The sequence below is a fragment of the Myripristis murdjan genome, chromosome 13 (genome assembly GCF_902150065.1).
Source record: "Myripristis murdjan chromosome 13, fMyrMur1.1, whole genome shotgun sequence".
Classification (NCBI taxonomy): domain Eukaryota; kingdom Metazoa; phylum Chordata; class Actinopteri; order Holocentriformes; family Holocentridae; genus Myripristis; species Myripristis murdjan.
Window position 1 is genome coordinate 17,066,882 of NC_043992.1, and position 16,837 is coordinate 17,083,718.

At 41.3% G+C, this 16,837-nt stretch overlaps 1 protein-coding gene across 2 annotated transcripts in view; it reads right to left on the reverse strand.

The window, feature by feature from the left end:
- The window catches only part of igsf11 (immunoglobulin superfamily member 11), a 118,523-nt gene that overhangs the window by 21,807 nt on the left and 79,879 nt on the right, over positions 1-16,837 (reverse strand). Inside the window, exons 3-4 of one of the 2 annotated variants that reach the window (XM_030067907.1) lie at positions 910-1,073; positions 523-531 (exon numbers count right to left, since the gene is read on the reverse strand). In XM_030067907.1, the coding sequence (XP_029923767.1) occupies positions 523-531; positions 910-1,073 (173 nt within the window). The remainder of the gene's footprint in view (positions 1-522; positions 532-909; positions 1,074-16,837) is intronic. The other variant, XM_030067908.1, reaches the window with a different exon arrangement.

Genomic DNA, 16,837 nt, shown 5'->3' on the forward strand with positions numbered 1-16,837 from the left:
AAATGAAAACTCGCTGCTGGTAGTTAGCTTAGCCAGGGAGGAGGGACCAAATTTGAATGTTGTGTTACAAAGTGCAACTGACAAATCCTCCTCTTTCTGACTTAAAAGTACCAAATCAGTTTCATGCTGTGATTTGTAGCAGTCGAATGTTGGTGGACCAGCTTCAAATCATTTTCACTCCCTGACCGAGGCAGGATAATGTCACAGAACTTTATTTTAAATTTGAGTGGTAACCCCAAGGTTGTCAATGATACTATTGTTTCGTCTGTGTACTTTTTAAACCTTTTCAAAACTGAAGTCTCTTCAATCACATTACATAGCAGTCTGCAAGCTGGAGAATAACTTATTAAAAGTGTAGTGGTTGCGTGTCAGTGGACAGTGGACAGACATCTAGACTATGCACACACCTGTAAGCTTCACTACTCTACATAACTACATTATACTAATACGTATCTAGAACATTATAAAAAAAAAACAAAAACAAAAAAAAACCTTGAAGAGAGCAATAGTGAAAATGTGTACCTGCTTTGGCTGTGTGATTGGTGTTGGAATGCGGTAAGACCATCCGGACGATGCATATACAGTAGCGTCAAGTTAGAAGACAAGGCACAGATAGTATATCTCAGTATGCGTCTAAACAATTTTCACCTCTAGGCTAGATGTTTAGCACACGACTATCCAAATGATGTTCACATCCATGCAATTACAAGCATCAAAGCAATACACTCATCACAGTGGCTCTGGGAGCTGGGACTATGTGTGCTGGGTCCAAATTACAAGAATATGTTTTGCAAGGATCCTTTAACACAGTGATAATAAATTGGCTCTTGCAGGTCATCAGGTGAAAAAGCTCAAGGACCCCTTTGTTCCACTGGGGCTGAGTGGAGGTGTAAGCGCTGTTTGCCCTACCTGCTCTGGCTGATTGGCGTTAGATAGCGGTATGACCATCCAAATGATGTTGAGGTTGTTGAGGGCAGCACTGGTGGTGAAGGAGCAGGGCAGAATGGCTGCCTGGCCGCGCGCCACCTGGATGCTGCTCTGGGACACTGTCACATCCAATGCTCGCACACACACTGCAGGAGGGAGGACAGAGGAATGATTTTATTGATATGCAAAAGTAAATTCACACACATTATAACAATTGATAAATATAGAAGAGAAAGAGAGAGGGGGGCAGAGGAGAGCAATATTCTTGCTGATGCAGTTCAGCAGTAACCCAATTGATTCATCCTCCATGATTACTTATAGACCTTTGAGCTCGGCAACAGAATCTAGTTCCTGAAGTTCAAAGCGTCTCTGCAGGCTGCACAGCACAAAGAGTGGAAAGATCATCAAGGCATTTTGGCTGGCTCTATGTAAATTTGACTATACTGGCAAATTTGCCTTTAAAGAGAGACAGAGAGAGAGGGAACTCTGCATATTAGAAATCGCAAGCAAAGCCTCTGCCACAAGCAGATTAATAAACAATATTTTGTAAGGCGAAAGGTCATGTTTAATGTCTCGGCGCATCGCCTTACACAGTCCCTTCCCCTTTGCCTTTTCATCTTTACAAGAAAACAAACATGATTTCTGAACCAAGCTCCTCTTCTGAACCGTTCTGAGCAGCTAAACAAACATCTAAACCATGCTGTGAAAGATCACATTAAATATGTAGATGTTAAATGGGGAAGTCTCTCAAGTTATTCACATGCATTTTCTAAAACAGCTTGACTCTTGCATGGTGGTTCTTGTATGGCCACAGCTTTTTTTTTGCATCAATGCATTCTGAATTAGCCTTACAAGCGGGGATGATAATTGGCATTTTGAATAAAATTTGGTGGCTCCTGTGCATACCAAACAACTGTGAAACTGTGTTGTTACGTACAACAAAGGTGTATTTGCTCAAAAGAACCAGGGAGCAGCTTGACTCATCTGTCAGGCATAACAGACCAAGAGCGACAAATATGTACATGCATCATCCTATTTCTAGACCAGCTAAACACATTATAGGCTAAATTAAGTTAGAGCTCCCCCACAAACATGTATCCATGTCCAAAAACCCAGATGGGACGTATAATCTTATCTGAACATGGTGAGGAGGATGATGGTGGTGATTAGATTACAGATAATTGATCATGCCCCACGAATCGTCCATGCTAGTTACCATGTAAGATGATAATCATGTCATAAGCCAACAGTATAAGCCACTAACATATGTTTGATGAGCCAGTTTCAAGAGCCAGATGGCATGATGTTACAGTGCAAGACATAATGACCTCTCGCAATTTATATTTCTAAATTATATAATTTTTTTTTTTCTAATGACTAAACATATATCCATTTGTTTGTATTACTTCTAGGTCACAGCTTTTAAAAGTCTTTCTCCATCCGCTATGAAATCTGGGCATGTGTTGGTTCTGCCAAGTTTGGGTTTTGAATATCACTGTCATATTGTAGCTGACAGACAGCCTGTTGCTCCCTCTCTGTCTGTCCGAAGCCTGCTGGCCTTCCTACGCCTTCCTTCTGCTGGCAGACACCACACACCCTGCAGCCTCACTGCTGACAGATAGCAGATAGGCAACACTCTCCAGAGAAGCTTACTCCTCCACTCAGTTGTGTAATATTATACAAGACTTAAAAAAAAATCTTGAAAAAAAAAACAAAAAACAAAACAACAACCATGAATTATATCAGTAATTTTACTCAGTGACACTACGATGGCCACTGAAATATGCATGTTTACATTTTATTTAATGCATTATTCATTTTTTAATAACAGTTCTCATACACAATAATGGCCTAAAGCAAGTCAATAAACAGCCTCTGTGATTCTTCTCCATAACTGAGAGTTTCTTAAACAAGGAGACTGTACAATAAGCAAAACAGCATGGCAGGCTTGCTCTCTACTTCCCATCAGCCTCCTCTGCCGCACGTCACAGCGCAGCTAATGACCTCCCATTTGTTATTATTTATTCTTTATTTGGATCCCCATTAGCCGGTCTTCCTGGGCTCCACACTTTACGCAGCCATTAGTCAACACAATCCAGTTTATGGATTTTAAACTGTTTTAGTATAAACAGGCAATTTACAAAGATTATGCACAGATACAATATGATTACAGACCAGGACACTCATTAACACACATGGCTGATTATTGTTTAACATATATGGATGATAGAAAAACACAGAATTAACACTGATACCATATCACATTGAACTTCTTATTACCAAACTAAATATACTGATGTTTTTTTCTGCATTTTTTCTGTGTATATGTATTTATATACTTTGTTTTACTTTGCTGCTCTTTTCTGCTGTGCATTTTGCTTTTTGAGGTATTATCTTCATGATCTTATTTTAGCTGTTTCTCTTTCTACCATAAAACTCCAGCTAACCCCATAAGGCATCCACAATCCCTGACCATCATTGTAAATTAATAAATAAATCGACTCTTTGGTCATGACTCTAATCTCAGAGATCTTCTTTCATCCTCCGTGTACACAATGTTCACTTCCTGTGCAGAATCAATCCATGTTCTTATTGGAGGATTACCAGAGAAGAGGAGAAGAAGTTCATACAAAAGGTTAAGACCTCGGCAGGATGTGTGAGTGAGTTAGTGGTGTGAGATTAAGAGTCACTTTTTATTCTCAAGTCCGCACAGATATTGAAAGTACAAGATTAAGGAGGAAGGAAGGGAGGAAGGAAGGGAGGAAACAGACAGGACAGAAAGTGAGTAAGAAAGAAAGAAAGAAAGAAAGAAAGAAAGAAAAGAGAGAAAGAATAAAATGGACAGGGTCCTGGAGGGATGGAGATGGAAGGAGCATCTTATCATCTCTAAGCCTCCTCCAAGGCAGCAGTCTCTCAAGCCCACAACAGCTGGAGGGCTCATTTCAAAACACTGGATTAGGGGACCACGGCGCACAGAGCCTGTAAGCTGCCATGACCAAAGACTAAAACAGACATACATACACACCACACACATCGCGGCAAACGGACACACTCACACAGGCACGCGAGTAAACATATGTGCACATGCATACACTGTACACAGATGTGCACACATGCCCCGCAAACACAGACACCCACAGAAAGCCGAACACACACACCCACACACACCCATACACACAAGACACTCCACCACGACAAACAGCCATCGACAATACCACAAACACACACATGCAGCCCCACACACACACGTGTTCAAACATATCAGCATGTGTCAACAGTGGCATGTAGGGTAGCCCTGCAGGGACACATCTAAGAGCCAGTGACAGGAAAAGGTAGACAGCTCACCAACTAAATTCTGGGATTGCTTGGCATTGCCTCATGATTGCAAAGACGTCTGCCAAAGCTTTATACCAGCTCTGCTCGACTCCACTCCTCAACTGTGTCCAGTAGACAATTTTGCTTGTACAATACATAATCAAAACGCCTTGATGGGAATGGGTGGTCGGTACAGGCTGAAGGGCGGAGGTGACTCATTGACCAATCAGGCCAAACACATAAAAAATGTAGAAACTATGACTCACACAGACCTGAGGAGTCTGACGTAATGCACCGAGCACAAACATTTCTCCAAATCTGGAATTTCAGGATCAAACACTTTTTTCGGTAGGGAAAAACTCACACAATGTCACACAATCATCCCTGCCTCTAACTGTAGTTTACAGTAAAGTAGCTCTTAAATGCGCCTGAATCCCCTGACTTCTGCTGCCACTCTGCTGACAAAAAGCTAGCACTGCAACACCCTTTAAATATGTCCTGTAGGCGGCTGTTCTGTGAGCTGCATTGCCCAAAAAATGTACACTTGGAATCACTCTAGCTTGCTAATGAGCCATTAAAAAAAAGGCAAGCTATCTACCATGTCCATTTCTGTAGCTGAACTGTCATCTTTTCTCAAAGATAACAACCAAACTATAAATGAGAGCGATTCAAGACAACTTACTACTATTGCCATTCATTTGCAATGTGTTTGTTTGCTTGGTTTTATTTTGCTTCTTTTTAATTATACAGTTGTTATACTATGCGTGGAAGTCTCTTTTTTCCATATACAAACAATAACTATCTGATCAGAAAATCTTGAAAATGCAAACAAATTATAAAAAGACTTCTAAGGCCAGTTGCCATATAGTTATATTACAGAGAAAGATGCAACTACTAAAATATGCAAGGGAAAATACCTTTTTTATCACAGCAAATTACCCTGACAGCTTTCTAAAATCTTTTTTAGGGAATATTCCCACAGACGGGGTAGTGCTTAATACAGTACTTATGTTCCATTATGTTTTTACCTTGTTTTCCTCATTTCCTGCATGTTTCCTTGCTATTCTCCCCCAAGGCTGAGCACAACACAGAGTTTTGAAGTCTTCTCTCACGTCTCAGGGCTGTCGTTCTGCATGGGTGTGATGCAAATGAGCTGTCCATCTCACTTGGTACACCAGCCAACTCGTTTTATTTTTCCCATCATCAAACATCTTGTTCTCCCCTGCTCTCGTCTCCAGCCCCGAGCTGCCCTGAGGCGTCGCTCAGCAGGGCCCAGACGAGCCTGACTGACAGGAACTAGCTAACTAACTCCGCCAGGATCCCCTGATGCTAACCAGCTACTGCCCACAGTTCTGCATAATACAAGACTGATGCCAACACAGTCGTTTGGCTTCTGGCTTCGCTTGGACTCCCTCAAAGCCTCACACATGGCCGTGGGATGCTAACATGCGGTAGCACCTCCAAATCTGAATCTTGCATTCTCAGTCTTTTGATAAAAAATGTAGTCAAATTTTAGGCCTGCCATACTGATTCAATGTAGTCAATTGCCCACTGACAAAAAGTGACATTTAAATTTAGCAAATAAAATATGTCTGCTGCAACGGCTCTATAAGCAAAATAAGCAGCACTTTAATTAGTGAAGTGAAGTATATTCAATTTGAAACAATTAGACTCACAATGGGAGCTCATGTCTGTTTTCAGGCTGGTGGTAAGATGGACAAATAAGCACTGTGTGGAGAGCATTAATCATGCATGTGACTGCATTAATAAATTATGTCTCCAAAAGATAAGCATACATGTGCAAGCTTACAAAAAGGCATACATGACTCTGATTGAGCCCTGTTGGTCATCATCATTGTTGGCTGTATAAAAAAATAAAGCGTGTCACTAAGCATATATCAGTCCAAATACACCCAGTGAAAAAATGTAGGTACCGCCCGCTTTTTACATGACTGACCACATGAATCATCACATGAAAACAATGAGGTCATATTGAATTTGTTTATTAAATCAACTTCAGTGGTGAACATGAGACGGAGATGGCAGAGCACAAGATACATGTCAAAGAAAATGAGCTCAGAAACAGTTTGGACATGGACTGAGCAAAAAGAGGTGCAATTAAGCATTTGGAAGGTGATCCTGATGTAAAGTCAGTGTAAAATGGATAAAGTACTGGAAAAAGGATGTGAGAGGAAGGAAGAAAGGCAGGAAGGAAAAAGGGAGAAAAGGAATAGAGAATAGATGCAAAAAGGGAAAGGAATTAGAGAGAGATAAGGCATGGGGAAAAAGTTTTAAGAGTTACCAGAAGATGGGGTGGGAGAGAAAAGCAGTGGAGAAGGATGCACCATGGGGAGAGAGGGGATGGAATTTAGGAAGGAAGGTAGACAAGGAATAAATCAAACGCAGAAAAAAACGCAAGAGGGGAGGAGTGAGATGTAAAAGGAAGGGAGAGGAGGAGGGAGGATGCGTTTCCAGGGAGGCCTAATTGATAAAGTCACCCCAGGCAGCGCCGCAGCAGCACCGCTTACGGAGTGAAGGGAGAAAACCAGCAGCGGGGTTCCGTTAAAACAGCTCTCTCTGCTCATTCGGGAACCGAGTGTCAAAACTGCTGTTGATTAATGCATGAGAAAACCATACACCTCAGAGCCTGGAAATCTGTGTGTGCGTGTGTGTGCGTATGCCTGCTTACTCACTCTAGTACTAGGGCAAGGTGAAGCCATGATGGCATGGAGAATAAATGGAAGGTGAATGCAACACTCTCACACACATGCACGCACACACACACACTTGATCGCTGCCTGGCAATTCATTTGCATCACAGGCCTGTCTTTTTATTCATGTGGCTCTTTTATTCATATGCTTTACTTTTATTTCAGCTTCAAACAGATACCCGCGATGCTGTGATGTGATGAGTCTCCAGCGCAGCTACACTGGGTGGGCTGGGCCGAACACACACACGCATATAAACGCACAGGCAAACACGCTGTTGTGAAAATACGATGACTGATGATATAGAAAGGCCCAACAAAAGAGATACAATGTGATATACATGTAAGAATGAAATATGTGCCCTTTTTTCTGACAGTGAGGTCAAGTAGATCTGCAGGAAAGAGTGGATTTCTGAATTCTTCAGCTCGGGACTCAAATTCACATTTGGTTTCTTTAAAATACAGTGCAGCATTGAATGAATAGTTGTTTTGTCTTGATGGAGCCATTGCAAAACCTTGTCAAACCATGTCATTTATCATATATAAACGATTTTCAGGTTTCCAAACCATAAAATGTATTTAAATGTCATCGTTTACCATTTACATGCATGATTGTGAACTTCTGTCTGCCACATGCAATAGTATTTTCAAATCTGCCAGCAGATAGAGGCATACATGCTGATACTGTAATGCACAATAATTTTTTCTAAGCATAACACCACATAAGGGAGAGGAAGCAGGAGTGATCGAGCATAAAATCATGTGGCCTCTGCTCCAGGCATGACATTTGGCAGCTCTGATCACATTTTATGTTTTAAAGACATCCTTTCTGTATTCCATCTGAACACATTGTCTTAACCTTTCCACTGAGTCAATCTGCTGTGACAAGACCGAGGTGCTCTCCAAGACTATAAAAGTACGCTAAGAGCTTGAATACACCCACACGTGGATTCACACATGTACACCTACACCTGCGCCCACGTACACAAGCAGAGTCCTGGTCTTTTGCAGGAGACCCAGGGGCTTCATAGCGAGCTGCTTTCATGTAGTGGACCCTGTGATGTTGCCACTGCCTGCGAGGCGCCAGGGTGAACCGAAAGCCAGCAAGCGAAGACATGCGTGTGAAACTCAGGTGGTATAGTCGTGTACCCAGCTGCTCACAGGAGCCTCATCAAGCACCATGCTCAAAGCACAAAAAACAAACCAACCCTGTTTCCTTCCTGAAATGGCATTTAATTACTGTACCGTGCTTTAACAAGACTTTGTTGCCTTTGATGATGTTGGGCTGAAGGATTTCAATACTCCGTTTTCCTAATTGCTGCTGTTTTTTTTTTTTTAAATCAATTTTCCACACACTTTTCCAAGCACATATCCACTTTCAGAAAAGCTTCTTGCCTCTACTTCTACAAGTACTGTACATGATTACTTGCGTGTGCCCGCTTGCATTAACATCTTCAGCCCTGCTGGTCCTGTTGTTTGGATTGGCATTGCTGCTGTGTTCAAACTCACAGAAATTTATTTTAAATTCTAGTGGAGATCTCAAGGTTTCCAAAGATACCAAATATGTCCTGCTGAATTGCAGGGAAATGTGTATCAAATGATGCACGAGACGTCTAGAGATTTTCTATTTGATATAATGGAGCAGTCCTCAAATAAAGGCATCTTGGGTGGAATATTTCACTCAGCATGGGTGTGATGTAGCTTCAAGGAGGCTTTGCAACCATCAGATAGGCCTACAGAATATGCATGTGATGTCATAAAATATGGAAAACATGTTTTTTTTACACCACATAAGTGAATATTTAAGGGAAAATCAGAATTCGGGGGTTAATCGTTTTTAATAACAGTCCCTGCTACATCTGACTGTAGTGAACAACCTATTTAATTCCTCACACAGTGCGCACACACTGGACATAAGACTCTGATGTCTTTTACGTAAATAGAAGTTACACATCAAAGTAAACAAACAGAGTCTTCTGGACAGGCCTGTTTATAACCATAGACCACAGGGACCACATTATAAAAGGTCCTCATTCATTTTTCACACAGAGGCAAATGTTGGCCCTCTTCACCACTGCATGCAGAGTACACAGCCTCCGTTTACCAGAAAGCCTGATTAGCTAAAGCTTGCGAATGTCTTCAGTTTGTGCCTGTCTTGTATGTGCTTATTAAAAGGTTCGAGATTTTATGCATAACCTTGTGACCAAAAAACAAAAAAAACAAAACAAAACAAAAAAAACAAAACAAACAAACAAACAAACAAACAAACAAAAAAAACCCCACAATAAATCAAATGCAAATCTGTAAAATGTATTACAAATAGGTTTCAGGAATCAATGTATGAAAGGACAGGGACTTCTTCAGATTAATCTCTGTGGTTGGAAAACTCAACAGTTTACACTCATTCGGGAGAAATCAAGGGGGGTTACTCTCAGTCGCTAAGGGACTTAGGTGGGTCAAAGGAAACTCAGATGATGATGTCAGCTGAGCGTCTGCCAGAAGTTTTGCTCATGACTCCCTCTGTTTAATCCCTGGTCTCCTCTCCTCATTCCCTCCCTCTATCCTTGCCTCCTCAGCCTCTCCCACTGAACCTCATCCAATGAAAGAGCCTTAAAAACCTCTTGCTCATCCTCCCCCTCATCCCCTGCCCCGCCCATCACAGTTGACCTATTAGCCACAACTGCCAGTTCCCTATCGGGGTCCACTGACTAGCCTACATAGCTTAATACTCTCCCGCTAAACTCTACTGACTAGCCCAGCTTTAATGCGTTCCTAATGCAACACTAGCGTAAATACCAGGCCATATAGCCCACATATAATCTATAGCAGATCAATGGAATCATAGCATTGCTCATACTGTTCCCTTATAGCCAAGCTTACACAGGCTCCACAAACATGGAGGAGTTTACATCCACCAGGATCCATGGATATTCACAGTATACAACATACCAAGAAAATCTATCTTATGTTTTATGAAGATAGGGCATTTAAGCAACAAAAACTATATAAATGCTTTTCTAAAAATGTTAATGATGTTCATCTGTTGGTGGTTTAGTATACCATAACCAGAGGTCATAGTTTACACAGCCTTTTTGGTTATCCCTACACCAGTGCCTACAATGCTATGTGTAAATGAGCTTACACATGTAAAGCTGGCCCTGTGTTGTACACAAACAAGCACACACACACACACACACATAAATTAGCAGCGCTTGCCATATTGCTCCTGATAAGGCTGAGAGAGATACTGCTGCAGACACTGCAGCTCACCACTGTAGGTTTACAGCATAGATCGCTCTCTGGAATCAGCACATGGTTGCCATCCAACCATAAGTTATACGTTTTATCCAACGCAGCATCAAACACTTTTTTTTTATTGAACACATTCAAACTGAAGTGCAACATATACTCCATTTATGCACTTATGCACTAAACTTTATTATTGTGATTTTTGAATGTAAGGCAAATGAAGATAAATAAAAAAGTAGCATACCAATAAAGTAATGAGTAATACAGTAATGAGTAAAAAAGTATTTCTCAAATTAGCCCAAGTCTGATCACTAATCCAAACACACTGGAGAAAGTATAGCAAACAAGCTAGTGGGCAGTCAAACCAACCAGTGGGCTTGGCCACACACACTGAGCGAGCATAAAGTTAAAGTAGGCCACTGCCCCTCGTGCACAGATAAGCCTGGGCACTGGAAGACTGCTGCTAAAGCAGCAAACAGATGGCTCTGCACATGCAGCCCTGGACACAGCCACACACACACAAACACACACAAAGTCCGAAAACATGCACTCAAAAACCAACTTCACTAGAAAACACTAATCACAAACACACTACTCTAATCTACAACACTGTTCACATGGTTACAGCTACCGCACAGAGCAAAATTTCCCTGCTTTGCATATTGTCACTACATGTAGCCCTATACTCTTTCAACAGACAGCTGACGCCCCGGTCCTGGATTTATCCAGAGAAGCCGACTCTGTTCCTGTCACCAAGCAGCCTCCACACCGTCTGTGTGTGTAGTAACTCCATTCCCTGGCAGACTTGCATGTTTGGCAAACCTGTCACAACGTCTGCACGTAAATCTAACATCCTGGCAAGCATACTGATCTGCCAGTAAGATGACATGATTGGCAAGGGGCTCTGTTTTGCTATTTGGCAGCTGCCACCCTGAAGTCCCATTTAACTGGGTGACAACGGCCTGTGATCACTGGCTGCCAAAGTCAAAAGGAAGTGACATAAAGGAGGTAGGTATGTAAGGAATTGTTGGTATAATAGCAAGGGTGTAAACATAGCTATGCTCCTCCAGTCACACGGCACAACAGAAAACATATCAATACCTCAATATCCCATAAAACAAGAATATGACTGTTCTCCAAGAGTTGAAGGGTGCACAATGTACAATTTTACTGGAGTGAGGACGCTTTTGACTCAGATGACAAAAACATGGAGGAAAAACTGAGGGTTGAAACTCATTGGTGGCCTGTTTACTCTGTAAGTTGAGTCTAAATTACTATTACTATTACTTCAATCACCCTACAGTTTTACTGTTTTGTGCACCTTTAGGTTACTTCTCTAACCCTGAAGTGGGCCTTTAATAGAACTCAGTTAAGAGCTCTACCCGCTTTGTGTAGATAACACCCCACACTGCTTTTCTACTTTACACATCTTTTATGTTTTAACTTTTTGTACTGATGTTCCCTGTTTGTGTAATAACCTTTGGTTCATTTTTGGAATGATGTGACTTCCAGTTTTGTCAAATTATGATCTGTATTCACAATGTGTTGGAAACACTTACTGCGTACCCTTAAATCCCATCATACTTACAGAAGACTGTGACTTTCCCAAATGGAATATCTTAAAATGTTCTGGAGACACTTTGGGACGCCCTGATTGTGCTGGGAGGACCACAGTATTACAGGAAACCAGCGTAGCTTTACTCCTGGCGCTGAGTGCCTGCAGGTAAGACTAGACCTCTGGCACTCTCCCCACTGTCTGCAGGCCACAGGTTACTGGCGTACACAGTCTAAGCCTCTCAGTCACCCAGCCAGCAGATAATACTAGAGGGCTATTCCTGGAAGCAGCGTTTAGCCTCAGGTAACCTTGTCTCAGGCCCCTTAGTTACGTAGTAATTGGCCTGGAGGCAGAGATTGCCCTCTATCTGATTGTCATTCTCCACTTTGTTCTTTCTCCACTTATTTTTCCGCACAATCCCTGGCTTTCTTCCACTCCCTCTTTATCTCTCGCATCCTTTTTTCCTTACTCTCTGTCTGAAGACAATGATTTTAAGCCCACCAACACAGGCAGGGACCCGTGGGAACATAGGCTTCTGCAGGTGACTTGGTCAGTACAGAGCTCCTGGAAGCACAGCCAATAATGATTTACCGCCTATCTGAGTCCCCCTGTGCCTTACCTTCAGAGTGAACTCTAGTTCAACTGATTTATGGACTGCCAGAGGAAAGTAGAGAGCGAGGCTGAAATGCACACCTGGGGTTGTGGTGTGGCAGAGACCTGTGCCTTATTTGAGTTGTGATAGTGCTTCAGGCCATCCTGTATCTGTGTTTCTTAACAGCTAGATATTCAGGAGGAAGCCGTAAAATTATGCAGAAGAATACACATTCATTCTATGGTTTTTCAATGTGGGGTCAAGGGGGGTCCCTTGTTGGTCCATAGCAAAATAAGGAATAGTTTAATTTCACTTTAATTTAATGGTTGTTAAAAGAAGAATGGCTATTGTAGCATCATGTTTTATTGTCACCACTTTTAATCTATTTGTTGGTGTTCAAGTGTGACATTTCAGCAGTTTCATACTATAGACAAATCATTTTATCTTTTCATAACAGGGATAAAATTACATTGAATGGTCTGCAGTTTAATGAAAGTCATCTTGGAGATCTGGAACATGAAAAAGTTTGAAAACTGCTGCATTAAACCAATGTACTAGTATATTATTGTTGAAGTTATTGTGCTCTTGTTGCTGTTTGAATTCATGTGCAGGTGAACTGATTTAAGACTCTGGGCCTCAACATAAAATGTACAGTACGCTCAAAATGTCATGTTGTAAATGAAGTGTAGATGTGCTTTTCAAATACAATACACAAGAATATGAAGTAGCTAAGAAAAGTGTAATGAGTAAAGAGCAGAGAGAGCCGCAGTCTGGGTACATTCATATGAAGTGAGACAGAGACAGTTCAGCCCAAAGTCGAGGCAGAGGTAAGCATTTCTTCACCCAAGGAGAGAGGACGGTAAGTAAGGTTGGAGCTAGAAAATGCACTCAGCAGAATGCAGGTCTGTGCCAAGAAGGCAGATCAGGTATTTGATGTTTAGTTAACCAACATTCATGAAGGGGAGTAGTCATGGAATTGCCATAGAATCCAATATTAAAATACGATTTCAAGAGTAGAATTTATCACAGCTCCCATGGCTGAGCTATTCCTTCTTATCAATGTTTTATTGCTTAATGGATCTAATAGAGTTTTACTGAATAAAAGTGTGATTGAAAGTGTGATCTGTGTGCCATTTCATGTAATATTCGACACATTCACAGTCGCGTTTCTTTTTGTCCTTGTAGCTTTTAGTTGATTAGTAGAAATTTTAATCAACTCGACCAACTTGTCATGTAAATCTGTTTTTTGAAACATCTTGTTCACAGACAGATACAACTATTGAAAAACCTTCTTGACGGAGGTAATGATCTCAGTAGCCACAATAAGACATTTCCCATAGTTGAGTTATTTTTTTCTGGTCAGTATTTCACTGCACATTTCATATATCATGAAAACCACAGCAATTAAACCCCTCTACAAAGTTTCACATAAATCCTTACAATACTTTTTGTGATATCTGACTCACACACAGACAGAAACCGCAATTACATAAGCTCTACCCTCTCTTTGACAGAGGTACAGTAATTGACGCAGTAAAGATGCACTGGTATCACTCTTAAGTTAAGTTACTTCAAGCTGAGGCAACTTAACAAATAGACTTAGACCAACTAGTTTAGGACAGTATAGTCATGAGCATTAATTAAAATCTTTTTTCTGTATGTGTGTTCCGTGTTGGTTTTAAAGAACTGGGGAAAATTCTCTGCTACATCCCTATAGTCAGCTAACATAGTGCTAGAGCAGGCAGGACACCTCAGCAGTTCTGAATAAATGTGTTTTCTAGGGACAGCTTGTCAGTCAGACAGACAGGAGGGGAGGCTGTCAGGGGACTGCAGGGAACAGAGGGAGCGCGTTAGAGCCAGAGCAGACCGCACCACTAAGGCCGTTTCCCCACAGGAGCTGCCGAATTGTTTCAGCAACGTCAAAATGATGTCAATCCTGACATCCCTTCCCTCCGTCCTTCCATCCTTCCTTCCTTCCTTCCTTCCTTCCTTCCTTCCTTCGTTCTTTCTCTTTCTGTCATTGTTTGATTATTTGTTTCTTTCTTTCTTTCTTTCTTGCTTCCTTTCCTTCCCACCTTTCTCTCTCGATGCCATCTGCCCTTCCCTCTTTCTCCATGATTTGTCAAAATAAACTAAGACATAAAACATACTCTTATCCAACCACACACACACCCTCACACCCACACCCACACCCACGCTGTGTAACATCAGCTTTGTCAAACCTGCGCTATATTTGAAGTAAAGGTCTGGGAAGCCATTGACTGCACTTCACCAGCTGTCACTCACTCACACACACACACACACACACACACCCTTAACTTTGCATCCCACATGTCTCAGGATCAAAGGTTAGAGTTTGTGATCTCCCTGTGAGCAACTGCCGGGAGCCGACTGCACCCTGACCGAGGGCCGACCAAGTGGTGCGTGTTATTTAGGAAACAAGTAACGGCAACTATCGATTCCCTGTTAATCTCATTTAACAATCCTTTTTTCCCTCCCCAACTCTATCCTGTAGAGCTATTTATAGATCAGCCTGGCCTTCTTTTGATTAAACTTTTTTTTTTCTATTGCTGGTGGTGGTTCCTGAGCTAGAGGAGAGCTTGGGTTACCATGAAAACATATGAAAGAGAAACAACAGGGTCCATCCAGAGTAGAAAATTTCCCATTTTACCTAATAATGGCGAATTCCTCATTGATATTCAGATGCCATATTGCACTGGAAATATTAATAATAATTGGCCATATAAGGGGTAACTACACAGTAGAGAGCCTTTGTTACAGCACAGACACAAAATGTCCTATGATTACCTGAGTTTATGTCTTGAAATGGAAATACAACCATGTGGACCAACATCAGAAACAGCCAACAAAACAACACAGAGGTAATTGAAATAATTGTAATATAATTGTACTGGCACCATCATATTTGTTGTCTTTTATTTCTGTATCAAACAAGTTCTGCTCTCTTTCTACTAATCAGGTATAAAAAATAACTCTAAGATCATTTTGAAATAAAAAAATTTGGGAATAAATCACAAAGTACTTCTGCCTGGGGAGTCTTGGTCTTTCTGCCAACTCCCTTTGATATGTGTTTCTATCTGGATGTTGACCGGCATGGTGATGGTTTCCCTCTCTTTCTGCTATTAGATGCTAGTGTGGGTCAAATGCTGCCTCAGCAAACTCTGTGAATCGAGGCTACATTCTCATTCTGCACACCGGTCAAATTTACATCCCATTTCATTCAGAGTAAACTTTACTGTACTTACACACCCACCCACCCACACACACACACACACACACACACACACACACCTCAACACCCACTATCATTCCTCTGGTATTCAGCAAAAAAGCAGCTCTAAAAAAATCAACACAAACATGCTGAGTCGACGCTCTTTGGGCAACGAGGACTGTTTCTGAGACAGCAGAGAAACCAGGAACTAAAGTGCAACACACACCGAGACTGTAAAGAGGTACAGACGCTCTCTTACATACTGATCAATAAAATCGCACCTCCCTGACCAGTTGTCCATCTGAATGTTTCATATATTCAGATGAGGAGATAACCCACCTCTTGGAAAACATGAGCATTTGCTGGTAAAGTTGAATTGATTTTACCACTGATAAAACACTGCAGAAACATTTTAAATAATGTAATTGTTTCAATAGTGAGCAATAAAAGTGGATGCATATCATATATATAAACTTTGTGGAATTTCTAAACCCTCAATTGAATTTCATGTCTGGTGTGCACTGTTTCCACAAATGCTGCATGTGAACCTTCATAACCTCAAAATACATAAAAACTGTCACATATTTGGAGCCCTTGGATCAATAGATTCTATTTTCCCTGTCAAGGAAAGCCCTTTAATCCATCATAACACAATATAAACAAACCCATTGGTTGGGTGCAAGTGTGGCAGTGGGAATGATGTAACAAGAAAAAGGGTGAAATCTTAATGATCAGGTAAGATTTCACCCTTGACAGCGTTTCAGGCTACGGTTAGAGAGTATTGATAAGAATTAAACAAATACTACAGCAAAAAGAACATATTTAAGATAATACACCAGATAAAAACAACATTGAAGCTAAAATAAATGAAACAAATTTGAGATAAACATCAGGATATGCTGAAACAGAGCTTCTACTGGTTCAAAGAATTCCTGCAGTGTTTATTCCTATGAACCTACAGACCCGAGTGTGAAGTATTCAGCATGTGGAGGGAGCTGTTCCTTCACATTTTTACTGTAGACTTACATAGCAGAGGTTCCAGGGTGCATCGTTAGCTGTTAAAAGTCATGAAATAACAAACTGGACCCTTAGATAAAGTCCCCAGTGCCTTAGTGCCTCTGTGCGATAGCCTAACAAAACAGACCCAAGCCGTCATCTGACTCATTTTGTGGAGCTGACATGAAACAAGTGCAGTGACACTTTTAAAGTCCAGTTTTCAAAGTGCATTGCAGCACTGTGTGGTCCAACACTGTCACACC